Source organism: Ambystoma mexicanum, chromosome 1p (genome assembly GCF_040938575.1).
Source record: "Ambystoma mexicanum isolate Mex_15411 chromosome 1p, UKY_AmexF1_1, whole genome shotgun sequence".
Taxonomy (NCBI): Eukaryota; Metazoa; Chordata; class Amphibia; order Caudata; family Ambystomatidae; genus Ambystoma; species Ambystoma mexicanum.
The window spans coordinates 979,890,238-979,917,539 of NC_090921.1; the positions used below are offsets into that span (position 1 = coordinate 979,890,238).

Below are 27,302 nucleotides of genomic sequence, written 5' to 3' on the forward strand. Positions count from 1 at the left end.
GCCAAATGTATATAAATATATAAATGTATATAAATGTGTGCCTGAGTTTGTGAACTATTGTATAATTTGTCAACAGTTTTTATCTGGTCACACTTTGAGAGTTATACAAGAAACATTACTGCGACCGTGTCAATATGCAAGATCGATGTACCTTTGATGGATACGTGCTTACTGTGACATGTCAGTTTTCATGTTGGCTTGAGGCTGGTCCCTGTGCCCGTAATGGTGCCTGCTCACCGGCAACATTTGTGGGGAGGGAGGTTTTTCCAAGGTGGGGAACGCCAGACGAAATTCGCTCTGACAATGGTCAGCATTTTGCAAATTATTTGATTGGGGAAATAACTGCCCTTCTGGGAATACGGCACATCTATGTACCATTTACCGCCCACAGGCCAACAGAAAAACATCTCATTCCCCCAGCAACCTTTGACCTGTAGGATTGGTGACACATGAGTTATAACCCTGTGTATTCTAGGTTCTAATTTCTAAAGTATCTTGTAATGCACTTGTTGGTCACACTCCTCTTCTTGGCACCTTTCTCTTATTTTTAGTCGAAAGTCAGTAACACCCTCAAAGGCTAAAATCAATTTATCCATATTGTTCTCTAGTTCCCCACTTTGGGGGCAATTTGATATCTTTTCTCCTGCTCATCCCTAGGCACTACAATTTTAGGGGCCAATTCCAGTATACGTCGGAGTTCATAGCCTCCATTAAGGAATTCTTGGGAGTAGGACATAATAAATTCAACAAGAACCGGCGAGAGCAAATTAACGTATCCTCAATTTGCCTCTTTAACTTTGTAACTGAGTGGGAGTTCAACCTGGACTATATGTTTATTTGAAATTAGTTGTAATTGAGGAATACTATAAAAGATCTCTAGTATTCAAGTTCGATTTAAGAAAGCACTTTTATCAGTAGCTAAAATTTCTTGAACCATGATTTTGAAATATGTTTCTCTCTGTGTTAAAATGTCAGTCTTGGTGAGCTCACTAACTCTTGGCCAGCCATGATCACGGGCCTCATTCTGTCGTTCAAACATCAGATGATTTCCATGTTTAGCTAGCCAATTTTCCAAAGTTACATTTTGTACGAAGGGCATTGGCTGCTTGAAAGCAGAATGTGTAGATCCATGGACAAAGTACTACATTGATTAGGCAATTCTAATCAGGTGATGACTATCGGTTCTTGGGTCAATCGAGGTAGTAGCAAAGACTTTGCCGTTGGCTCATCCCTCTCAATTATTGGTTGCTCCATACTCTCCCGTTGTCATCTTAGTTCAGCTCTTCGCTTCCTCTTGTTTTGTCTTCTCCCAATGCTACGTTTTTAGGTGGAGGTTGGTCATTTTTTCCCTCGGGCCGGCTTTCACAATGGTATTATTATCAGTCTTTTCATTAGCGATTGGTTCTGCTAAACTATATGAGATACTGGGTCTATTGGTCTGTTTTCTTCCAAGTCCAAAGATTCATACGACCAGTTGTCATAATTGTTGCCATCAGCTGGTTTTATATGTTCAGGCCTAAGACTACAATGTTGTTTGTGCTTCCAAAAACCACATAGAATCATTGTGTCATTCCAGCTTTTAACATTTGCTGATCACTATATAAACTATTACATATTGATAAAAATAGCTTTGAGTGTAGTCAAAGATTCCATTTCAGCAGGGGATTCCAATATAGAGGAGTCAGTGAAGTCAGAAGAGGAAGAGGTATCATGCATAGCTGATGAGGAATACACACTTTCTGATATATGCACCAAATCGGGAGAATTAGATAAATTAGAGGAATTAGTTAAAGCAGTCCCTATTATATTTTCAGAAAATGTTAACTTAGCCTTATTCAACACTTGTAAAGATTCTCCTAAGGACTCACTTTGTAAATTTAAACACAAATTAAGGAGGGAATTATTGTCCGCTGCATTAGATATTGTAGACTCCTCATGATCTGGTGTGCCATATATCTCTAAGAGATTCAACTTGGGCTCCAATGTTAAGAGCTTGTAGTATAGGCTTCATGAATGATGTGATTTTGCCTTGTTGTACTGAGGATTCCTGTGGCATACATGCATCTTCTACTGCCGCTACAATACCTTCAACCGTAGCATTCACATGGAGTTTACTATGTATGCGCCTTTTAAAGGTCCTGCTGGATTCCAAAGCCCGCTCACTTCTAGAACTCTTCCCACTGCGTAAATGTTAAGATTTGTGATCTGCCGGCATTGTTTATAGTTATCTAAAAATAGATTAACCACTCATTTCAGGCCGCACGCATGCACGTTGTCAACTGCTCTCCCTAAGGCTTACCAGATCTTGCACACCACGCCCAGGAGCGGCTCAAAGAGAATTAATCCCAGCAGTCACTGCTCTAGGTAAAATAATAATTTAATGGGAACTGCAAACCTACAAATGCCAACTACATTCTGTAGAGCTTGGCGAGCTTGGCGAGACTTACAAGCTACACAACAAACGCAACAGTCACTGCTCGAGGTTGAATTATAGTTTAAACTCTTAGTAATTATTTAAATACTGGGCACTAGGTGGATAGCATATAGATATGGCAACTCTCAAGTCCAGGCCACCTCCTCAGTCCTTTAATATTACTAGCGACAGGGAGGGCAAAACAATGTCCTCAAGAGAAAATACCACAAATAGTTGCCAAATAGCCACAAACGCTTAATAGTCATTGCATCGAATTCCAAAGCATCGAATGCCTTGCCATCGAAAGAAATGCATCTAAAAAAAAGCATTGAATGCTTTATTTTTTTCTTTTTTTTTAATGGGGGGTGTACCTGTAGACACCCTTCTTTAACCTTTAAAACCCATTACAATAAAAATAAACCCTTTACCTTAAAAAAAAATGCATTTGATGCTTTTTTTAGATGCTTTTTTTCCTATGGTATGTCATTCGATGCTTTGGAATTCGATGTAATGACTAGATACCCTACAAACAGCCACAAGTAACAGTAATGAGAGAGCATGTAATGGGAGGCAATAGTCACCAGTAAAAGTAAAAGGAAATGGGAGCAGTTGAAAAGTAACAGAACCGCTTACATTTCATGTCTTCCAATTAAACCTTACCCTCAGCAAATACCATTGAAGGCTCCACAGTCACTGGAAACAGGGAGCGTAGGAGGTTTGTATACAGGAGAATAAGACCGCCACTGGTGCTCTACTCGAGCCCTATTACGTCTCCATCACAACTCAACTCCTACACCGGCACTGGCCCTAACGTTCTTCGGAAAAGGATTGGCACGGCTCAAAGCCAGCAACTCACAGCAGCCACACACAGCGGTATGCAACACTGATGCCCCGAATGAAAGAAGATGGAGAGGAAAGGGCCGCTCAGTGTGTACAATGGTCTACGTCAAGCCGTACCTCGCAATCCACAGTTCAATCAGAGGTCGCTTCCAACGCAGTCCCTCAGAACTCTCTTGAGTATTAGGCTTTTGAGGTCTTTTGAATGCATGAGGAAGGTCAGGCAGCTTGAGGTGGGGCACAGAGCTGGGGAATGCTGTGCGTGTAAGGCGTTTTAGAAGGTTGTGGAGAGTTGCTTTGCGGAATGGATGTATGCAGATTTGTTGACATTGTTTTCCTTAACCTGATTTCGATTAGGAAGCTGCAAGGTTCCCTTTCCATGATGGAGGAAAGGCAGGAGATTAATGATTGGTTGAGGGCTCTTTGTGATGTGGGTTAGAAGGGAAGAACATTCTAAAAGAACATTCTAAACTGCCTTGCATTAGCAAACTTGGAATAAGCTCGTCCCTTTCTTGAGAATGTCTGCAAATAATTAATGTGAGAAGAAATGGGAGGAATTGGAGGTGTGTTTCTGAAACTAGAAAGCAGGCTGTGATTGGACACTAGGACAAAAACTGGTGGGACCTTTCATTCATTGCTAATGTGATGTCTAGCAGCAAGAACAGCACTGAAATGTTTTCTTAATAACAATGTGAAGTTGAAGTGATGTTTAATTTATTTTTGAGGAATAAGCAGTAACTGTCACATTATATGGAGTGAATGTCTGGATTGCGCTGTTATTATACTGCAGCTTGCGTGACGGGCAGGTACACTTAAGGACAGGCATGGGTGAGCACAGTGAAAGTCATATTTCAGGAAAGAATAAAAGTGGATAACAGTTTTAACACATGCCGAGCATGTTATTGAGGATCACTTATGATCATAGAAAAGAGGGCCTTGAGGCGTGGGTTTGCGCTTGACGAGTGAACAGCAAGCAGCCTACTCAAGTCCCTATGGAAATGCTAACAACTATTTACTCAAGAGACTTTTCTTCATTTCAGTTTTTATGAGCGTGGCATGCATGGGAGAATCTTTTAAGGATGCCAACTCAGTTCTGCTGTGGCCGGACCAAGCTACTCAAAATCAAAGACATTAACAAAGTCAGATTGCTAAATTAACAGAACATTACATTATAGAGTGCTGCATTTTTTTTAGAATAGGATGGAGCTGAATTATATTAGGCATAGAGTTAGTGTATTTAGGATTTGATTTTTAGAGTTCTTTCAAGAAGTTATTTAAATGAAATGAGCAATTTCCAAGATGTAAAGAATACATGAAGAAAAGAGTAGAAACCGTAAAATGCAAGATTTCTGGCATTTAATTCAGGGAATTGAGATTGTCCCTGGGCAATCAGCAGAGACTACCAGGCAATGAGAGAATTTCAGTAGGAAAATAGAACAGTTAAGCTGGGAGACGTACAAAGCCTTTTGTTTTTTATTTTATCCCAATCCCCTTTCCCCTCCAAGTGTGTCGCGAATGCCACTGTAAAAGAGGGGTGGCAGACGGGATGCTTAAAGGGGGGGCTTAGCAATTACCACAAGTCTAGCAAACTGGGACTTGGCACAAATTCCTACCCCAAGGATGGGTACAAAAGAATAAGAAGAATAGAGCACTGAACGTAGAGGGCTTTGTTGCGCTTACCATCCAGGAAGAAGTCTGGTACCAAGAGATGGCTCCCACAAACAACTTGATATCCAATGTTCGTGGTGCAGACTTACAGTTCATTAATCCAACAACCACCAGGCATAAAAAGTTCAACATATGTCAAGCTCTCAAAAAATGTTTTTCACAAATCCGTAGAAAACAAGCTGAGTCAACACAAGAGAACAAGGAATGATCTACTCATGTCCTTCTGACGACAATAGCTGAGGTCCACAAAATGCAAACCAAAACAATCTAGGTAGATGTTGATAGTCTACTTAGATGAAATACAGACCCTAGACGATGAGGACAATACAAGATCATCACACTGGGTACAGAGGCAGAATGCTGAAACAGCAAGAAAACTGAAGAAAACCAAAGTGATGAATCAGAAACACCATGAATGGGACGACTTTGTGTGAGCCGCCAGCAGAAACAGTCTCCGAGCTGAAATCCACATTTAGGAACACAGTTTTTCAGCCGCCCACACTATTGAGCGTCCGCATACTTGTACCAACGTGTGTGCCATGCAGCTCTCGGGAACCCGGGCGACCTTCCCTTAAATCCACCTCCTCCATGCCCAGCAACTATGTCCACATCACTATGTTAGGGGGTTCAACGTGAACTGGAGAGCTAGCATAATTGGCATTATGTATTCATGCCTTGTACATGGTCGATATTTCAGTTTGTCTCTCTACCGAGATAAGTGTCGCACCACAACATCAACTCAACCAATCCATTAAAATTCAACCCACCACCTCCTCAATCCCAACCTGTGCCCATCACCCTACCTCACACTCTCACCTGACCTCCTCTCACCACCTCACCCCACCCAATCCCCCACACCACCTAACCTTAACACCTCACTACCACCTGACCCCGTTGACATTCTTTTCCACTTTACCTCACTCCAACCAACTTACTTAATGCCACCACCTCAGTCCCGTTATCCGGTCATTATGTCGAAAACATTTTTTCGACATACAAATATGTCGAATCAAAAGTGCAGAATTTATTTTTTCATTTCTTGTTTTTTATTTTTAAGGGTTTAGTTTTGTTTAGTTGGCCAAAAAAGATGTTTCAAAAAATAAAAAACAGGGGGTTGTGGAGGATCCCCCCAAAATAAAATGTTTTTTTAAAAAAGGCATTAAAAAAAATTTCAGCAATTTTGATTCGACATATTTGCATTTCAAAATAGTGACTGTCGAAAAAGTCACTATAAACCTTTCAGTCCCAGTAGCTTACCCAGCATTCCATATCCCCATCCTAGGTTAGCTCAGCGTGTGCTCCACCTAGCACTCCATCAATGTCGCACAGATCACCTTAGCTCAAAGCTCACCTAAAGCAGGCTCACAGCAGCTCCACTTTTTAAACGCTCACCCACCCACCCTACTTCACCCAAAAGATTGACTCACCTACCCTAGCACATCCTAGTACCTCAAGCTCTCCCCAGCAAAGTTTAACCCAGCCAACTTTGACCTGCACAGTCACCCCAGTACATTAAATATGACCCTAGCCCCCAAAGCCCACTGGCCCAAGCTCAACCCATCACACCACCACCCACCAATCCTAGCAACCAGAGCTATCCACCCCTGCTCAGTCCAACAAACAAAGCTCACTCTAGCACAACACATCCTCCCACCCTCTGCCAGCAGCCGGGAGGATAGCTCAGGGGCAATGCACTAATGTTGGAAGCAAGACAACACCAGAATACATGGGTTTAAAATCCAGTCCCACACTTTTAGGCTGGACTCCGGAACGGAGCATGATATAAAAACCCACCCAAGTTCTCTCAAGCATACTACATCACCCCTCACCCATTTACCTTAGCTCACTCCAGCATTAGCTTGACCCAGCACTCCCACCCTACCCTAGCAGTCTATTCCAGCATGTACCCATCAAGTTCAACTCAACGTCCTTCCAAAAAGATCTCCTAAGCACTCCTTACCCAAGGTTGACCCAACAAACTATCATCCTCCCACCGTAACTTGCCCCAGTACCCCCACCCACCCGCCATAGTTCACCCGGGCAACCGTACCCACCCGTCTTAGCTCTCCCCACCACCCTCCCACCTTAGCTAACCTCAGCACTCCCACCTTAGGTAACCCAAGCAACCGCACCCACTCGAACTTGTCCCAACAATCCTCAACAAAGCTCTCACACACACACATCCCCGACCCAACCTCCGCCCAATTTAACATCCCAGAAACACATGGCCACCAAACTGCGCACCGTAGTACATTCTCACGCGACCAGTTCAACCTAACACCCCCTCTCCTACCTTAACTCACTCCATCACTTCCCCCATAGGTAACCCAAGACTCCACATCCATCCCTAAGTCATCTCAGAAATCCCCAACAAAGCTCACACAATCCTATCGCACCCAATCTAGCACAGCCAACAACCCACATCCACCTTAAGCCACCCCAGCAACACATGAACATCACCCTGCATACCCCAGCTCACCACAGCAACTCCCAAACCTAAATCACTCCAGCAACCATCATCCAATCTAGCTAACTTTAGAAACCCATCACAGGACACCCCAGGCCATGCTAGCTCCCCCAGCAATGACCACCCAACCAATCTATAACTCACCTCAGCAGCAGCTCACTGTAGCAATCTTTGCTCACCCACTATAACCGACCCCTACAGCTCTCACCCACTGACCCTCGTTTACTCCAGCAATCTTAATTGCAGCAGTCGTCACAGCTCACTGCATCAAATACCCCCCTTTCACACACATTAGATCACCCCAAAAGCAAGCACCAATCTAGCTCACACCAGCAATGCTCGCCACCTTAGCCCACCCCACCAATCTCCATTCACCCTGGCTCATCCAGAAATATTGTCCCAGAAAACCAACCCACCCACCGTAGCTCACCACACCAACCAACCAACCACCCACCCTGTCTCACCCGAGCAACCATAACCAAAGTGCACACCTTAACTCACCCCAGCAACCCCCAACGTAGAGCACTGCATCAACCATGACCCTAGCTCACTCAATCAACCACCACCATAGGTCATTGCAGAAAACCCCATAGCTCACTGCGCCGAAATTACCATACAAATGAATGGACAGCAACCAACCTAGCTCATCTCAGAAACCCCCATCCATAAAACCTTCTTTACTCTAGAAATGTCGTCCACCTACCCTAGTGCACTCCAGCAACATTCACCCGCCCACCCAAGCTCTCCAAACCAACCATCTCCAGAACGGTCTTAGCCTTCAAAAAAGAGGGCCGCCTTAAAATGACAACACCTATCAAAAAATGTAAGTACCAAAGGCAATTATGGTGTCCGTTGGCAAATGTCTGGCAAATGCCCAAGCTTATATCATAAAGGGCATATTTCATTTTGTTGTCTGTCACCTCTGCTAGAAGAGTTCTTTCACTACCACAGCATTTATGCTGAGCAGTCTTTTCATACGCTTGATTCTTAAAGACCTGTACATTAGAAATGCATAGGAAAAAGGCATTTGGCTATGGAACAGTCTTTTGAGTCTTGTGTACATAAAACCATTGGGGCATAGTCTAAGCATGTGAAACTGTAGAAGATGACCACCTTGGAGATGCATTGTTACCTTTGAGTCAGATATTCCTTTTTCTTCCCCTTTTCACTCTGAATTGCCCATAAATGGTATTGCTAGTTAAAGAAATTTCACATCAAATGCTTATTTTTTACTTTTTTACAGGACTTGATCTTTGACCTTGGGGACCCTGTAAGGTGGGAGTTCATGCTGCTGGGTACTGGAAAACCTCTCCTGTCCATTCCAGATATGGAGGAGGAGGAAGAGCCTGCTGGGGATGAGACAGATGACATGGTAAGTATTGCGTGTGTGCATTTAGGGCGTAATTGCATTCAATGACATGGCTTCATGGATCTACAAGTACAGATTACCTTGAAAAACATTTTGCAAAGTGGTTAAGGTAAAGGTGGTGGTAGGTGGTCATAACAATCAAGTTGATAATGGTAAGATGACACAATGGCTACAAAATAAGGGGTAATAATTGGGTTACTGTGTGATGAAATACATTCATGTGACAATGTGTTCATTTGACTGTACCACCTGAGGGCAGCCTTGCCATGATAGGCATTCCTGTGATAGTGTTATCAGTTGACTGTATCACCTCAGGTTGGCTTGCCGTGGTACGAATTCCTGTCCTAGAATGTCTTCAGTTGACTAAATCACTCCACATCACCCTTGCCATGGTATGCATTCCTACATTCATTTGAGGTCTACAATCCTCATTTGAAAGTCTACAATGAGACCACTGAAAATGACGCTCCTCACTGATACCATTAAAGGAGGTGGCCACGTGCACTGCTAGCAGAGGGAGCCATGGGCTGTACACGAATGCATGCGGATGTCAGAGCAGCCATAAGAGGTGGAAATGAGAAGCAACTACAACAGTCATATCTGTGAAGTGCCAGCTAGGTCTACACATAGGTAGTAAGTGACATCATGTGCGGTGGTGACATGCAGTGTGGGGGGGCGCGGGGGTTCGCCAACCTTCACAAAGGAACAACAAAGAGTCAGGATATTTTACAGGGGTGTTTTGTGGTGTATGTATATTATAGTGCAATGGCCTCTGCACTATAGTTAAGGTGAGTATCAAGTTCCGTAGGAAACCCCAGAAATTAATTGCTAATAACATTTGACGCGAGTGACGGATTTGGCTGAAATTGTGCAAACAAAATTGTTGTCACGGGCCCCCCAGACTGCAAATCTTGGAACAGATCTGTTATAAATGAAAAAGGTTATTAAGAAAGTTAAAAAACACAGTTTCAGCCTAGTCCCCATTCATTTTCCCATAGAGAAAAAGTCACATTTTTACTCCAGCGCACAGCGCAACCCACTGGATGGAATTGGACTAGGTACGAAACAACTAGGGCATGAAGTGTTGACTCGATTTCCAGGCAGGGTCTGATGTTATTCCGTCAGTAATTGTTCAAATATTTGACGGAGAAGGGGGTGCCCCCTTCTCACAAAATTATAGCTACATCTTCCATAGGGCTTTGCAGAAGAGAGTCTGACCTGACCGGAGTTTCCGAAATGAAAAAACAGCCATTGTTTCCCAAAATTCTATTGCTAATAACTTTTGACTTGCTGGATGGACTTGGATGAAATTCTCAAAACAAGATGTTTGTCAACCACCCCCACCCTCCCTGCCCCAGCCCAAACTGCACATTTTAGGAACCATACCTTACAAAATGAAAAAGGTTATAAAGAAAACAACAGTTTCCCAGTTTTCAGTCCATTCATTTTCCGATAGAGAAAAAGTGCAGTTTTTGAACAACTATATTGTGAAAAGCGCCTGACAGATTTGGACCAAATAAGAAGCAATTTGGGCACAAAGCTTTGACTTAATTTCCTTGACTTGTGTGGGGTAAATCCATCCAGTACTTTCTAAAATATTTGAAAGAGAAGGGGGTGCCCCCTGCACCTTAAAACCTTTCTATCAGTATTGGTGCTTGGCAGCAGAGAGGCTAAGAGAGGCTAATAACTTCTGACCTTCTAGCAGGGATGTAATTTAGGGGTCACCAGGTCTCTCCCTTGCTACCCCTGTGGTCTCCCTTGCTACCCCAAAAAAACAGGCTAGGACTCTCTTGGAACAGGAAATCTTGGACATTGAAGAGAAATATAAACAGGGATGGTCCCCCAAACTCCGCCCTCCGAATTGCCCGGAATAAGCTAGAGGTCCTTTATCCCGAGGAGACAGCGGGTAACCTGGTAGCGGTGAAACAATGTTACTATGCCAAAAGCAATAAGGCCAATCAACTCCTAGCCAGAACATTGCCACAGGCCCATAAACTAAATTTTATTGTCGGTCTTAAAGACCAGCACAGAGTAGCTCAATATGGGGAACAGAATAAACTCCTCTTGGCACAAGCGCACCTACTAGTGACTATGTCCAACTCCACGAGATCGGTCTCGATCCAAAGGGAATATATCACGAGGATGGCCCTACCCCGCCTGGCCACGGAAGAGGTAGCGGCACTGGAAGCCCCTATCCAACAAGAGGAAGTAGAAGCAGTAATTAAATAATTAAATCCAAGGGCCCCTGGCCCGGATGGGTTTTCACACAAATTCTACAAGCTCTTTAGCAATCAGCTCCTCTCCCCTTTAACGGCCCTCTTCAATTCATTTGGCAAGGTGGGCAGTGTAACCCCCTGCATGCAGGATTCCACCACAATCCTATTATTAAAACAGGATCCTAGAGAGTGTGCCTCCTATAGGCTGATCGCCCTTTTGAATATTGATGCAAATATCTATTCAAAGGTATTAGCAAATCGTTTGGCCCCACTTCTTCCTACACTTAATTAACGTGGACCAAACAGGTTTTATTCAAGGGAGAAAGGTGAGAGATACTATTAGATGGGTAATAAATCTAATCGAATCCACTACTTTGAGTGAGGAAAAAGGTGGCCCTACTAGCTCTGGACATGGCTAAAATGTTCGACAAGGTGGACTGGTCTTTCCTCCGCCTGACCTTGGAGGCTTTCGATTTTGGGCCCCAATTCAGGAAGAGGTTAGAGGATAACTACTTCCCCCCGAACACCCTATTGCAAGTCAACCGGGAGCGCTCGCCCCCAATCCCCTTAACATGCAGTACACGCCAGTGATGCCCCTTATCCCCCCTCTTATGTGCTCTCATTATGGAACATATGGTGCAACACTTGCGGGGGCATCACTCAATCCAGGGAGTGGTGATTGCAGGCACAGCCCACACGGTTTCACTGTACGCCGATGATGTACTTCTTACTATCACTGATATTCGCCCCTCTCTCCAAGCGGCATTACAGGAACTCAAAGCCTTTGGTAGCGTCCAGGTTTGTGATAAACTATGGGAAATCAGTGGCGCTGGGGTTGGGCCTGTCACCACGGGACATTGGCTTACTCCAAACATTATGCCTGATTCACTGAGACACCAAATCCATTGAATACTTAGGGGTCCGGCTCACAGCCTCTCCAACAGATCTCTATGCGGCCAATTTCCCCTCTCTTACTAAAATGCTTGAAAAGGACCTAGATAGGTGGGCAAGCCAAGAGATCTTCCTGATGGGCTGCATTACAGCAGTAAAAATGAACCTGCTCTCACGCCTGTTTTATTATTACTCATCCCTCCCGGTCACTATTTCGAGGACAGTATTAGAACAGCTCCAGCATAGAGTTCTCAAATTTATATGGCGGGGCAAGAAGGCCAGAATCCAGAAGAAAGTAATGTTGGGGGGGTTCCCAACTCGGGGGTTTGGTGGTCCCGAACCTATGGAGGTATACGAAGGTAGCCGAGCTAAAGCATTTGCTCGCATGGACAGCCGAGGCTACGGCTCCCAAGTGGATGGAAATTGAGCAATCCCGAGGCTCCCTCCACCTCCACCTCCATTTCAAAGATCTCTGTTTCTTACCATTTGTTTCCCACATGTTACAAAAACAAGGGCTGCCATTACTTTCCTTAAAATTGGTTACCCTAAAATCATGGAACGAGGCACTAAAAAGGATAACGTTCTCCAGTCTTTGGGAACCCAGCCTTTTCCCCAGGAAAGCCCACAGGGGCCTACAAAAATTGGAGGGGGGGGGCAACTCACACTAGCTTAACTGTTTGAGGGGGTCCAGCCCCGCTCATTTGAGGAGTATACGAAGGAATTTCACCTTGGGGAATCAGATAGGTTCCCGTACATTCAACTACGCCACTGGATTACAGACCCAGAGGTGAGGCAGAAAGCCACCCGAACTTTGAGCCCACTTGAACTGACTATCTGGGAAGGCATAGGCAAAGGTGGGATATCAAAACTATATAAACTGCTAAGGGATGATTTGCTAAACCCCCGCATACCGGACTATATGTCCCGATGGGAAACAGACCTGGGCCTTCAATTGGATGACGCAGATTGGCAAGACATTTAGGCCAGGCGTCACTCCACATCCAGGTGTGTGACAAATAAGGAATGCGCCCTAAAATTGCTGTTTCGATGGTATTACTCACTGGCGCAGATACATCACTTTCAGCTCACAGCTCCCTTTATGTGTTGGCGAAACTGTGGGGAGCTTGGCACGTATATAGACATGTGGTAGGACTGTCCCCGGGTCCGCCAGTTTTGGGAAACTGTTGTGGACACCATAGCCGTGATCAAGGGTACTAAACTCCCTGTCTGTCCTAAGACCTTACTGCTGGGCGCCCCACTTGAGGACAAATGCCCGAAAACTGGGACGCACGTTGATAACACAATTGTTACTGGCGGCCCGCATCACCATAGCTCAACGCTGGAAATCAGCAAAGGCCCAGACTTGGTCTTATGGTGGATCAAGGTCTGGGATGTGCTGGTGGCCGAAAAAGTGACTGCGGCAAGAGAGTGAAAACTCCACCAGTATCAATTGATCTGGGAGCCACTATTGGAATTTGACCTTAACTATCCAGCTCTAACCCACAAACCCTGCCTGGCGCAGCTATACCTATACCCGGGAGGGAACAGTTGACTCGGACAACACTGGGGATGTGAACCACTGGGGCAAAGTGGCATTGGGGCAGGGGGAGGAAGATTGGCATGAACCAGGGGAAGCATATGGACTAGGGACTTTGACCCATTGATGATGATGGCTTCCGAATGTTGAATGTATAATTTTGGTATGCTCAAACCGTTTCATAAAAAACTACAAAAATATGTTTCAAAAAAAATATTATACGGTGGGCATGGCCGAAGGCTGCCAGAAGAAACATATTAAGGGAAAATGTACAGTGGACACAGCTGAAGGCTGTGGACAAGATGCCATGGATAGTGGCCCTGTAGTGTTTTCAAATATACATTGGGCACAGCCGAAGACTCTAGCCACCTACTGGATCCTGAAGGAACATATTGGGGGAACATATACACAGGCCACGGCCGAAGGACAAAACGCCATCGCTAGTGGCCCGGTACTGTTGTAAAATATACAGTGGGTGTGGCCAAAGGCTGTGCTCACTGGCCAGGGCCGAACACCAGTGACATGTATAGTCATGTATAGACATATATATAGACACATATAGTGGTTCCAAAAGAAACATATTGGGGGAACATTTACTAATGGCTTGTTAAAAAATGAACCTAACCCTTTGAAATTCACTGAAAAACCGTTAGTTAAGGTGCCGTTAAGTTGAGCAGATTTAACGCAACAAAAATCTTGAAATTCAGCAGATGTGGGAAGTCATGACCAGCTTAACTACAGCTGAGCCCGATACACCCCTGAGGGAAAGGGAAAGTGGATATAATAACAGACAACAGATCTGGATATAATAACAGCTTTAAGATCTGCTTGGGTGAGAAAACAGAATATTGATGAACATGAACTGCTTCTTAAAGTCTCTTCCCACCCCAAACTCCCTGAAGAACCACAATGCACTTGTGCTCCTCTACTGAATGCCCAGAGGAGAAATTCATAAAATAATCTTGGAAATATTCCTCCAAATGAAGTTATGTATTCTTCAAAATGTACTTGTCTGATAAGAACTCACAAGAGATCTTTTTTATTTGTTAACCCTTTTCGTCAGTACTAACTATTAGCTCAGATGCCTTTTGAGTTTTAGCAGTGAATCATAACTTGTCTTGTACCACTAACTGTCCCTAAAGTAACCACTAACTTCTGTATCATCTGAAATTAATAATACTCCTTCAAAAACTTATTTCAGGATGTCTTTGATTTATGTACACTACTAAACTTCCTGTATTCTAGGTTCTTATTAACCAGTCGTGTTTGTCCTCGAAAATGTCCTATTATCACTTCCTCTACTACTTGCTCCCTTGGAACTGAGCCCCTGAAGACTGAGGGCTTGTGTTGACAGTTGACACTGTTCTTCAGAGCAGAGGAAATCAGTTGCAGATAGTAAATTACGCTTGGGAGAAACTACTCTTTTCAACAAATAAATTCCACTGTATTGCGCATGCATCGCTTATTTGCGCATGCATCGCTTCAAGCCGTGAACTTCTCTCAAATCGAGCACACTACTCGAGGGATATGATATGATATATTTTATTTATATTGCGCTCATACACATGTGTTTCAGAGCGCGACTAAGCAAAGGGAGGGGAACAGGGGAGAACAAAATACGATCTTAATAGGCTCAGTGACATTAAGAACGTGCAAGTGCATGGAAAAGGGAAATGGGGGGAAAGTGTGTGGAAAGGGGAAAAGTGTAATGTGCAGAACAGGGGAGAGAACAGAATAAATAATAAGTGGGATAAATAAAATAAATAAGTGCAGACAAAAAGGTAATGCAGCCAGACACGTGACAAGTACATGATTAGTCAGATAGGGTATATCTGATAAGTTCAGAGGAAGAGTGGGGGACTGTATGGGTACAGATACAGATCCCAGTGCCAAGGGTGGCCAGAGGCAGTGCAGGAGGGAGGCAGGGTGCACAGGTACCTTGGCCCGAAGGACAGAGGGAGAGTGGCGTTTGCTCTCTGAACAGGCCGCTTCCACTGAATTGTCATTAACTTGCGCACAGCCATAGTAAATATACTGTGCAGACTCTAAACAATATGCAAGACAAATACTGACACTGATCTTCACACCACGATCACTGCAACCCTAAAGATCATAGTATTTTGCTAAGTGCGCTCACATAACAATTTCTGAAGCAAGTAATAACATTTAACAGTCTTTATATATGCGCTGACTTCCTAGCTGCCCCTAAAGTGCTGCGCCCCACTGTATACGCTGCACTGTCCCTCGTAGTTGCTCCAAAACTGTCTTCACTCTGTCCTGACTTCATTTTACTAAAATGTTCACTGCTTTGTGCCTTAAAATAGCAAACCTCTTTGAAACATGACATTCCTGCTCGACATTTTTAATGAAAGGCAGTTTAGAATGTTGCATATTACTTCTTTGTTCGGATTCCAGCCAATCAGCAATAAAGCTTTCCTCCACCATGTTGTCTAGGGAAATTGTCCATATTCTAAAAGTGACTGGTTAAGGCCTATATCAAATTACAACAGCAACTTCATTAAAAATGTAATAGATTTTAGAAAACCTAATTAGAAACTCTTGTGCGTAAAGCAGCCACCCCCTGTGCACAATGTAAGGAACTCATGGTGGCAACAGTAAAGATAGACACAAGTGATCACAGTTCAAGGGTGTTTATTGAACTTTATAATGGGTGAGATAAAGGCCTAATCTAAACCTAAATCTAAGATGGGAGCAAGCTACGACCATCAAATAATAATGAGTCCTAGTGGTGTCTTGTCAAATAAAAAGGGTCTATACTTAAAAAAAACTTTTGCCAATACTTACTACTACATTACAAAAAGAGTGTGTGATCATGTTCACCAGAAAAGAAAGAAGTATTCACAAAAATGAAAGTCGGGATGGTAAGGCTGGGTCTCCCTTCCCCACGTTTGAAGCACAGGACAAGGTCGGACTCTCGAGGACAGCAGACTCCTTGGCCTTGTCAGCACAAGGTTCACAGTTCAGTTCAACGATATCAAAAACCTTCAGAGGCTAAGTCTCCTTGCATAAGTCTATTGCTTTAGAAGGCCTGCTGGTTCAAAGTAGCAAACAAACAAAAAAAGTTCCTTCGGGACCCTGTACCCTGGGTGATCGTTCTTCGCCCCCTGGATCTCCCGCCACCGGGCTCAGATCCCTCTGTCAGGTTCACCACTGTCTTTCAAATAATGCTTGTAATATTCACAATGTCTCTTTAAACAACTTTCCACTGCAGACAACCCTCAACCGGGTTCACTCTTGTCGACACAGTGTTCACGAATGTATTACTCTTGATAAACAAACAGTAAACAAACAAAAGTTCTCTTGGTGGTCTTGCACCTTGGGCGATTACCTTCCGCCCCTAGAATCTCCCTCTGTCAGGCTTCGATCCTCTTTGCGAAAACGGGCTTCCCTCCATCCGGTTCACTATGGCTCTCTCTAACACAGTTCATGTATTTTCAACATAGTTCATGTTTTATTCAATTTCATCAGAAAGAGGTGTTTTCCTTCTCTTAACTTTCTTTTTGATCTCCCACTACGACCTTATTCCACAGTTTACAATCTTATTGGAAAGTGGGGTTCCCTTCCCCGGGCTTTCTTTTGGCAGTGGGTCAGAGACTTTCGATTGTACAAGGGATTTGACGCTACCATTGTAGGACCACTCTGACGCCACATGCCACCCTTGCCTAGGGCTTCTGGTTCTTGTAGTTTCAAAGAACAGGTCCTGGTCAGAGTCTTGAGAATGAGCGTCCACGTGGCGCCAGCCCCCTCTGCACCTGGATCTCAACTGAGCTTTCTTTAAAGTTCACACACATACACAAGTTTTTTCTCTTTCAGATTCCTTGCATTCAAAATGTTGCTACTTGCAACCTTCGGCTCAACACAGTTCTGTTTACTATCAGCTTCCTCTGACTCACTGGCTGTGCTGAACCCGTTGGCTTCTTTGTTCTCTGGAGTCAAGGATAGTACCACGATAGCCAGCTTGCCTCTCTGTCTGCGTTATCAAAGCGGGAGGCCCCTGTGTACCATTGATGTCTGCTGCTTTGCACGCCAGATATAGTTCCTGGTCTTATGATTTCCCTTTCGGAGGCTTCGCGGGTCTGTGGTAAAAAGGACAAAGTCAGCTCCCCATTCGTCGTCCTAACAGGTCTCACCACCTTTCTCCTCTATTTGAACTGCCGGTTTGGTGTAGCTGTCTCCTCGTGTGTTCAGCCTTGCACAAAGTGTGCTTTCGTGCTCCGCCTTTTATCCCTGTGGAGAAGGTAAAGGACCCACATATCAAACTATGAAGAGACTGGGTCGGGCTAGTTTATAGACCGTTTGGGTTAGCCCTCTGTCTGCCTATGAACAATCAAAACCTGAAGAACCTCACAGTGCTCATCTCTTTTTTCTTTTTTAGTCTTTTTTAGTCCATCATATACCTGACTGGTGCCATGTACCAAATAGGTCCTAAGTCAGTAAAAAAAATTTTAAGTCATAATCAATTTTATTTTTGTCAAGAAACACACATATATTGTGAAAGTACAACTATTAGAAAAACACCACTCTCAGAGGCACAACTCTACTGCATTTGCTTATAACACATTCTAAAATTCATTTTACAATTGATTTAAAATAAAACCATACATAAAATATTCATAAAACAACACCCTTCCTATACAAAACTAAAACCAATAGTGCAGTGTTATCAACCAATCATTTCTTAGTGCAATGGACAATGTGCACATTAGCTAATAAAGTGCAATAATAAGTTGGTTTAGCAGCAACAAGCACTTTCTCTTCACTGAGGACATCTAGCCAGAAAAATCTGTTTTTTTTCAGTCACCCTAAGTCTGCCTTTAGGGTACCTCGATTTCTACCTAATGTCAATAGTAAACACTGTTTATTTAACAGTGTATGTAACCCAACATGTTTTGTTTCGTCTATCACACAAAAACAAATTATGTTAATTCTCTGTAGACTTCTTCAGGGGAACCAACAACAAAAAAACTATATTGAAAACAAACAAAGCAGCCTCTAATTTTGACTTCAGGCTGTTCCAAACTAAGCTGATAATCTTTGTCTTCATGCAAGATGAAGTGTGGTAGTAAGGAGTCCCTCCGTGGAGCCTTTACGGGGGACTACCAAGAATGATGGACATCAGAAAAGGAAAAAAGAGAGAACAAAAACAGGCTGTTAATATTGATTCTGAATTCAATGTTACCTGCTCCCCCAGGAGTATGTAATTATCCTCACAAAAGGGCTTACCGTGTCCACAAAGGTCTGAATATTCCCTTTGGGCACAAGAATCTGTTTGGCGTCGGGTCTTTTAAATAGACAGTGACTACTCTAAAATTAGAGAAAGGGAAAAAGAGACAAAGAAAGACAAGTAAAGACAATCAAGAGGACAAAAATAAACACATGCAACTCGTCAGTCAGGTGTATTGTACCATTTTCTACTAACCGTCTGAACTGAATCATAAGACAGCATGATATAGCTGGTTTTTCAAATGCTCAGAGATCTTAGGGCTAAACTATGGTGTCTTGCTACTATATCACTATATCTAAAGCTTGTTTGCATGCTATCTTACTTCGCCAGTGTATCCCCATATGCACTGTGGTTCTGAATGACATGTTTGTCAAGGTAGTGAGAAACCTGTTAAGTCATCAAGTTCTAGCTTTATTCAGGTTTCTATAACATCCTGAAAACTTCTTATTGCATGTGAGCAAACATGAAATTAGTTACCTGTGCAAATGCTCAAATCGTGAAGACGTTAGTGCTGCCGACTATAAGAACTCAGCTAAGTTTAATCTTTAGCTGCTGCAAACTTGCACGAACAGACTCCCACTGCATAAGAAAGACCAAAGTGTGTGGTAAATCATCAAGTGGGGTGCAAAAGTGTCTATTGTACCTCTCAGTACTCGCAACTCAGGACACTGTCTCACTCACCTAAAGTGGTGTACTGCGCAATCCGGACCTAAATGTCGCTTCTTGTTACTGCCGCCGTGTTTCTGTTGGGTCGGTACAGAAATATAGACTACTGAGCATGCCGTCCAGTGTTCGACCTGATTGTGATAAGTATGAAATACCCATTGTGGGTAATCACGTGATCGCCGTTCAGCACGATGACGGAAGCCCGCACCGGTGGGCGTGGCCTTGCTGGTGCTTACCGCGCGTCCGTCTCACTATACACTTCCCGAACGACGGGATATGAAACTCAACAATCGCGAGTGCTGTTGCGATCTCACTAGCTGTGCGGTAGGTAGAAGTACTTAATCGTGCTTATCAACTAGTCCTGAAGTCCTCAGTTGTAAAGAATATAGTGCTCGAATCTCAAACCCGTGTTCTTACTTCTGTTGTTTAAGCCAGACCTCGTAATGGGGCTAAAAACACAAGTCCCTCATACACTAGAGAAAAAATAAAGTAAAATGAAACCAAAAACATCCAGTTCGATACCAGTAGTTCTATTGCAAAGATTGTGATAGCTGGCTCAACAATGTGAGCGGCTAAAAACGAACATTGTTATGTTGAAGGTGTACAATTTACATATCTCTGTTACTAAAAGTAGTGCCGTAGCATGACAACAAGTGTGGCCACATATAACCTACCATCTAAAAGAAGACCTAATAGGGTCTACTGGTGAATTATTATAGACTCCTTGAATAGGTAAAGGACCGTCAGGTGCGCATGATTATTGTCATTTGCCTGACTCTGCCTGGCCCGTGTATTTGGACATATAAGGTAAATGGCTCTGGTGTTAGCCCATTGTCTGTTACATTGTAAGAAAGTGTTTGTGTGGGAAAAGGGGTGAGGGGTAGAGCTTCTAAATACCCTACAGGATAGGATGAGGAAAAGGTGTTACAGGGAAGGGGATACCATGTCTCAACCCTCTGTGTCCCACTTCCACTCCCTGAAGATCCCTCACCCAGGTGATCCTCCACCACTGGTCCACCCCCAGGAACTGGATACAATACCAATGGCTGTGTCCTGGCCACCTGGAGGACAGATCTCCGGGGACTAGCAGGTGAGACACCTTTGGGTTTTTCACAACAACCCTTGTCAAATGTTGTGACCTGACAGGCCTCCATGTCAGCAGGTCCACTAAGTTCCAGAGATGGTGTTAGGGGGAAGAATGGGTCAGGTCATAAAATGCTGGGGAATGGTGGTTTTATGAGCGTGTAAGTGTGTGGGAAATTACCTACATTCTTTTCCTTGCCTGAGTTAATCTGCGGGAACTGGGTTTCTCCCGTCTGTGACGAATCTCAGGAATGTGTCACTTCTCCTCAAGGGGGAGCCCCTCCTGTGAGACTAGGGATGTGAGCCTGCTTCGTAACACCCTCCCTAAGGGTCGAGGCAAGCAGGACCTCACCGGGAGAGACTTCCCCTTTGGGGACAAGGTCTCCCGTTCCTGTTTGAATTCCCTAAGAAACCTGCCAACAGTACCTCTTCAAAAACACCCAGTAAAGAAATGTATGAAGAATATACCACAATGTGTTATTGCCAACATGAAGCAAACATATCAAAATGTGTTATTCTCTCGCTAATTATTTCCTCCTAATTATAGGGGAGTACGTTATCTGGTATACTGAAGCTTTCCCATTGAGAAACACCACTCAACAAATACTGAAGCATTTGATACCCTTCCTCTAACAAGTAGTATTCCCTAAAGAGATTCTCACAGACGGGGGCTCCACCTTTATGTCACGCCTCATGCACAAAGTGAAAGAAATCCTTAATATGAAGACACTAATGACCTCAGTGTACCCCCCTCAAACTGATGGCTTAGTGGAGCTCTCCAATCAGACGCTAAAAAGGAACTTGCTTAGATTAATAGAGACAGATGGAAGAAACTGGGATGTGATGATCCCAGGGGCACTATTTGCTGTAATAAAAACAACTCGAGCATCTTTACATATTCCCAGTTTGAACTAGTTAACGGGAGGGAACCCTGAGATGTATTTGATATTCCAAGAGAAATATGGGAAGAAAGGGAGGAGGCCACCCTACCAATATCTCAAACCGCCCAAAACGTACATTTACATATGATGACGGTAAGAGAAATTGTACGGAAACATCTGGTGCAAGCCCAGGGTCGGATTGGGACCAAAAATAGGCTTGGGCACCACAAAAAAGAGGAGCCCACGTTACATTCATCAATTGCTGCAATTTGTGACTTGTTTACAGGTGAGGGCAAGTCCCTGTTACGCAAGGATAACAAGGTTTAATTGTACAGAATACAAAATGTCAGCAAAGGACTCTGCTGGCCGACAACGTTCTGACTCCAGAATGAATGTTGGTGATTTTTGAGAGGCCTCAGCATCACTAATGACATCACAAATAGGGGATAAACCCGCACAGTTGATTGGTAAGGCAGTATACATGATCCTGCTCCATAGGGGATGCCAGGCTAAAATTGGTTGGTTTCTCTGCCATCTGTCAGGCTCCACGTGTGTCAGCTGGGCTCATCTCGACTGAGGAGTGAAGGTCGGGTCTCTCATAAGTAACAAATATCTACATTATTATGCTATTCTAAGCCTACTACTAAATCACTGTGGCATGCACCTGCGAGGCACGGGACTGGTGCCAGGGGGAAGGGAGGAAGAAATACAGCCATACTGACCCACACATTCTGGGCTTTGCTGATACCACTCCTCTCATACCCAAGGTCTTTCACCCTCGTTTTGATCTATAATTTCTCCCTCCTGGTACCTCACAGTACAAAGGATGTATTTATGCAGAGAGATGAAACAGTCATGCAGGCTTAGATCTTTTATGGTCAGTGATTTTATGGCTGGAACTGGGAATGTTCACTTATCTTAGAATGCAGGGGTGTGGGGGATCAGGTCAGTGGTGAGGGCCACGGGTTCTGGGTAGGCTGGGTGGGCGTTAGAGGCCTGCTGGCTACTTGGCTGTGATGAATGGGCACTGTGAGGAGCCTGGTGTTGTCTCACGGCCTTGCAGGACACATTCCTCTGAATGATACTAGGTAATTGCAACAGTGAAGGGACAAGAGGAGGCTTCCATGAGAACTGGCTATGTAGGCTCGTCCTGTCTTACTGCTCTGGGCCTATTCAAGGTTTTTCATTGAGCTAAAACTTGTACCGCACTGCCATGCAACTTTGGGCCTGCCATTTATGCATGCTAAGTCTAAGCCTCTAGTATTTCTGTTCAATGCTGGTTGCGCAGAGTTTCTTAGCATGTGTCTTCTCCCCCCTTATGCACTAAATGACCTCATACGGTATTCACCTTACCGTAAAGCGCTTAGGGGGGTGGGATAGACTAATTTTCATCCCAACACAGGTCATAGGTGTAATTTTTTGTGTAAACATTTGGGAAACGCACGCGTAACCTTCCTTTAGTTATTTGCAACAGAGACAATAACGTCACCCAAGCATGTACTTATTTTCAGAGCTTAAAATAAGTCACGTTTACTAGTTGCTGCTAATCATTACAGATTTATAAATAAGTATTACAGAAATCTTCTCCAGTAAAGCGTACAGTATGCAATTTAATAAGCACATATAATGCACAGGTCACTGCGTGGATCTTGCCAAGTTTGGTACAAATAAACCAAAAATCACAAAAATAACTTATTGCCTATTCTTTCCCAATCGATAAAATTGAATCAAGAATTCCATAAGAAAGGCCTGAATGTCTTGCCTAGTCGATACGTGTTTCGACTAACTTGGTCGTTCTAAAGGCTATTAGTTGGCATATTACATCAATTTGCATCAAAAGCCCTATAGTTTGACAATTCAACAAATAAATGAATCAGTCCATATAAATCATAGCTGTCTGAAAATTACAAGAATTGGTATAGTTGCAAAGCAAAGGATAGGGAGGGAATTAGAAAAGGGGTTGACAAAGAACAATGGTACAAGTTAGATAAGATATATCACATCCTAAGATATTTTGATTCTACTACCACCAAGAACAAAGCCCCTTGTGATCATGTATTGTGCTGTCAGTCCCTCAGTGAATTGACAAGCAGTGAAACACATGCACTCCAATGTGGTAAAAAAAAGGCCATTATTGTGAGAAATGCATTTTGACCTAAATCTATCAATCTATCAATTGGCCTGGCTATTGTGCTCCCAGTGTAGTTCCATTCTCATCAGATATTAGCATGTTGTAGCACTCTATGCCCATTATCAAAAAGGTTGATGCAAGCTAAACAATTGCACCCACCATACTAGATCAGTGTTCAAATAATAAAGCATATTGAGGCTTTGAATCATTGGGATGAGTAATAAAGTTAGTTGTTACGCTTCCCATATCAGATGGCACTGTGTAGAAAATGTAGGAGCTATCTTTACTCACCAAACCTTAAAATAGGTGGTTAGAAGTTTAATTATATGGGGGCACTGTTGCGCAGCTGCAGAAATGACCGCAGCCTTAGAGGGCTCCGTTGGAGGCTGTAATATCCTGCCTTCTTCATGATTATATGGCTTGAAAGCAGTGCCCTGTACACCGGAGCGTCTTGAGACCACTACTTGGTCATTTTAAGCTGCGAGATCTTCAGATGGCGGTACCCCAGCTCGGACACATCAGGGCCTCCTGGGCCGCTACCCCACCGAGCTGCGCAGTGCTTCACCACACCAGTCGGTGCTGCCTGAAGCCTGGCCGGACAACACCTCACCACAGCTAAGCTAATACAACGTTGCCTTTCACCTGCATAGCCCCGGTCACTGCATTTCTCCAGGGTTCGAGGATCACAGAGTGGGTCACGAAACACACCTCCCACTGACCCGGAGTAAACAGGGCTGCCCCACACCCTGATTTCCCCCAGGGGGGGCCTGCGGCTGTGGGGATATTGAGGACCCCGTGTAGGGGAACGACGTGGTACCCCTGATTGTTCCTCCCCCCTTCCTTGGGCGGCACGGTCCGGGCTGGGGGCAGCACCGAACCGGCACTCGACAGAGAGGAGGCGGAGCTAAGGGTGCCGTCAGCGGTGCTCCTTCTCCTTGTTACCTCAGACTGCTGATCATGCGCTGGCTAGGCATGAGGCTCCCCTGGCCTTGTTAAACACCTAGAGCATGGCTAACCGGAGGAGCCACCCTACACATTTGCAGCTGCCACTGAGCACTCGACGCAGGGAAACTCTGTGCCTGGATTCCTTGCCTGCTATCAGCCAGGCCGAATCTGGAGGCATGCGGTGAGTCCGCTCCACGTGGGCGGTTAGGGGGGTTCGCAACACTCCATCCCTGTCATGATCCCTGCTTCCAAGGGGTCAGGACTTGCCCCACGACCTTGGAAGCAGGCCCATGACTCTGATCCCAGGAACCAGCCAGTCCCTATAGGGACCCTCTGGACCTTGTCCTGGCGCCAGTGGCGCCAGGCTCATGATGGTGACTGGTCCCGGCACAGGAAGCGCCGGGCTCATATTAGATAAGAGTGCTTGGTGGACCTACCTGTAGCAGACCATGCTGCTTACTTACCAGCTAACTAGTCTCCTGATCCTTCTCTGCCTGGAACTACTTTTTCTGTCTGGGTGGAGCAGGAGCCACTCCCTGGAAGCAGAACACAGGAACTCTTCTAGAAATCTGGAACTCTTTTCTTACCTGGGTGGGGCCGTGGAAGGAGACGCCTAAGCACTACAGAAGGCTATTTAAACCACACCCGATTGGTTTCACGTGCTTCGCGTTATTCTGCATCTGCAGCAGGACGCTCACCGTGTCAGCTCCAGGAAACCTCCAGCTCCAGATCCTGTGAACACGAAATAACCTGCTGGAATCCAATCTTCAGTCTTCTTCAGTCTTCTGCAGCTCCTGCAAAACAAAGGCACAGGTTAGGCTAAAGTAAAGGCAGCAAATCTACTTACCTAATACAACGGCAGCATCCAAGGCGCCTTTTTCTGCCTTTCTCTTCCGGCATCCGACATCTGCAAAGAGAGAGAACATCGGTCAGTAATATTCAACTACAAGTTCTGCTTACCTGTGTTACGCCCGTTCCAACTCAGCTCGCGCTGCATTCCGGCACCTGCAAGGCAAGATACATCGGTTAGTAACGCTTAGTTACAAGACTGCTTACCCGTCGCTTTCAATCTGTTCGCGCTGCACCTCAGCACCTGCAAAGACAAAAGAGACATTACGGAGCATTCTCCAGCGCTAGTGCAGTCTTTCTACTTACGTGCCATTAGAAGGATAATCTTCATCGTCACAGCATCTGAAAAGGGAAAGACATAGACTTTACAGACTTAAGACTTTTGAAAGAGAAGAGAACAATGCAAAAGGAACTTTAATACTTACAAGGCACGCTCGTGCATTAGCGGCGTCTTCGCTCTCAGCAAATCCTCTGCTATCAAGAGGCAGAGCTCGCATCCAGTGAAGCAACTGGATCCAGCGCCCCTGCACAAGACGCAGGATGGAGAGCCCGGCATTTACCTATATAGGGTAAGCGCAATATCAACCCAGTTCCACGGGGAAAGAAAGGGCGAGAGGGGCTAGGAACTTTCCGAACCTTCCAAACACTAATACCTTGGTTTACCCTTGCAGACATCTCACTCTTCAGCTTAAACTGTCGGTGGGAAGGGGGCCCAGTCCGGGAGCAAAACGAACCCTGCGCCTAACACTGAAGACAGTATCCTCGCCAGATCAAGACCTGCGCCTCCAGGGGGAACCAGGTGAGCGTTACAGAACGCGAAGCCTTACCACAAAATTCCCGCCCAGACGCAATGGAAACCTCAGACACAGACCAGTTGGCCCAATTACTCGGGGAGTTGAGGGCGGAAGTACACGCTGCACGTCAGGAAACAAATGCCCTAAGGAGGGAGTTAGTGGTCTCCAAAGAGCGAACAGACGATTTGGCTAGACAATTGCTGCAAGCCCAAGCTGGACAAACTCCTCTACCAACCCCAAGTGGGGGCCACGCTCCTCCAGCTTCCTCGAATCCGGTACAAATCAATCTACCAGGAAATATACCTTTGGCTCCGCCCGAACGCTTTTCAGGTGATTCAAAAAGGTTTGCTGTGTTCTTCAATCAATGTCGCTTGCACTTTTTGTGCAGACCCGCCGCTTTTCCAACGGACCAGGCTAAAGTGGCCTTCGTGCTCTCTTATCTCAGTGGCAGTGCCGCAGATTGGTCTGTTCCTTTAGTGTCTCAAGATGACCCCATTCTCCATAACTTCCAGGACTTCCAAGCCAGTATGGAGAAACTGTTCGCAAGGCACTATCAGGGACAGGCCTTGGACAATGAACTTCTTTCACTACGACAGGGCAATCAAGATCTTCTGACTTATATTGCATCATTTAACAGACTAGTGGTGGAAACCGGATGGCCGGAGGATAAGAGGATCACACTGTTTTACAGAGGTCTGCGTGGGGAATTAAAAGACGTTCTGGCTCAAGTGGTAAATCCTCCACAAGACTGTTCCGAATATATCGATCTGGTAGTGCAATTGGATCATCGACTACAGAATCGGAAAGCCGATGGATCCAGATTTGAAACCCGACTTTTTTCAAGGCCACAAAGTTCTACGAAAGGAACTGATTCCGTGGAACCCATGCAAATAGGGGGTGTAAAAGGACCTTTAACCCAAAAGGAGAGGGAAAGGAGGAGACAACTGCAATTATGCCTCTATTGCGGAAACTCAGGGCACTTTCTTCGAGATTGTCCAGTGAAGCCCAAGAAGAAGATAGTAGGGGCGTCTGATAAAGGTACCGAGAATTCTGAGCCGGGAAACGACCTCGCCCGGCAAGTGTAGAGGTCCGCTTGCCGAGCGTTAAAACCAGTTCTTTGACCTCGCATTTCATCATGCCCATGGTCCTCGTGAGTCCTGAACAACCTAATCGTATGCATGCCATTAAAGCATACATTGATAGTGGCGCAATCGGGAATTACTTGGACTGTGAGCAGGCCGCCAGGATGAATCTGTCTCTTTGTCCAAAGACGGTGAAAGACGTCATTACCACCGTGGATGGGACGTAAT

At 44.8% G+C, this 27,302-nt stretch overlaps 1 protein-coding gene across 1 annotated transcript in view; it reads left to right on the forward strand.

Moving 5' to 3' along the window:
* The window catches only part of DRC7 (dynein regulatory complex subunit 7), an 862,568-nt gene that overhangs the window by 337,846 nt on the left and 497,420 nt on the right, over positions 1-27,302 (forward strand). The window contains exon 8 of the mRNA XM_069654252.1: positions 8,629-8,757. Within this exon, the coding sequence (XP_069510353.1) occupies positions 8,629-8,757 (129 nt within the window). The remainder of the gene's footprint in view (positions 1-8,628; positions 8,758-27,302) is intronic.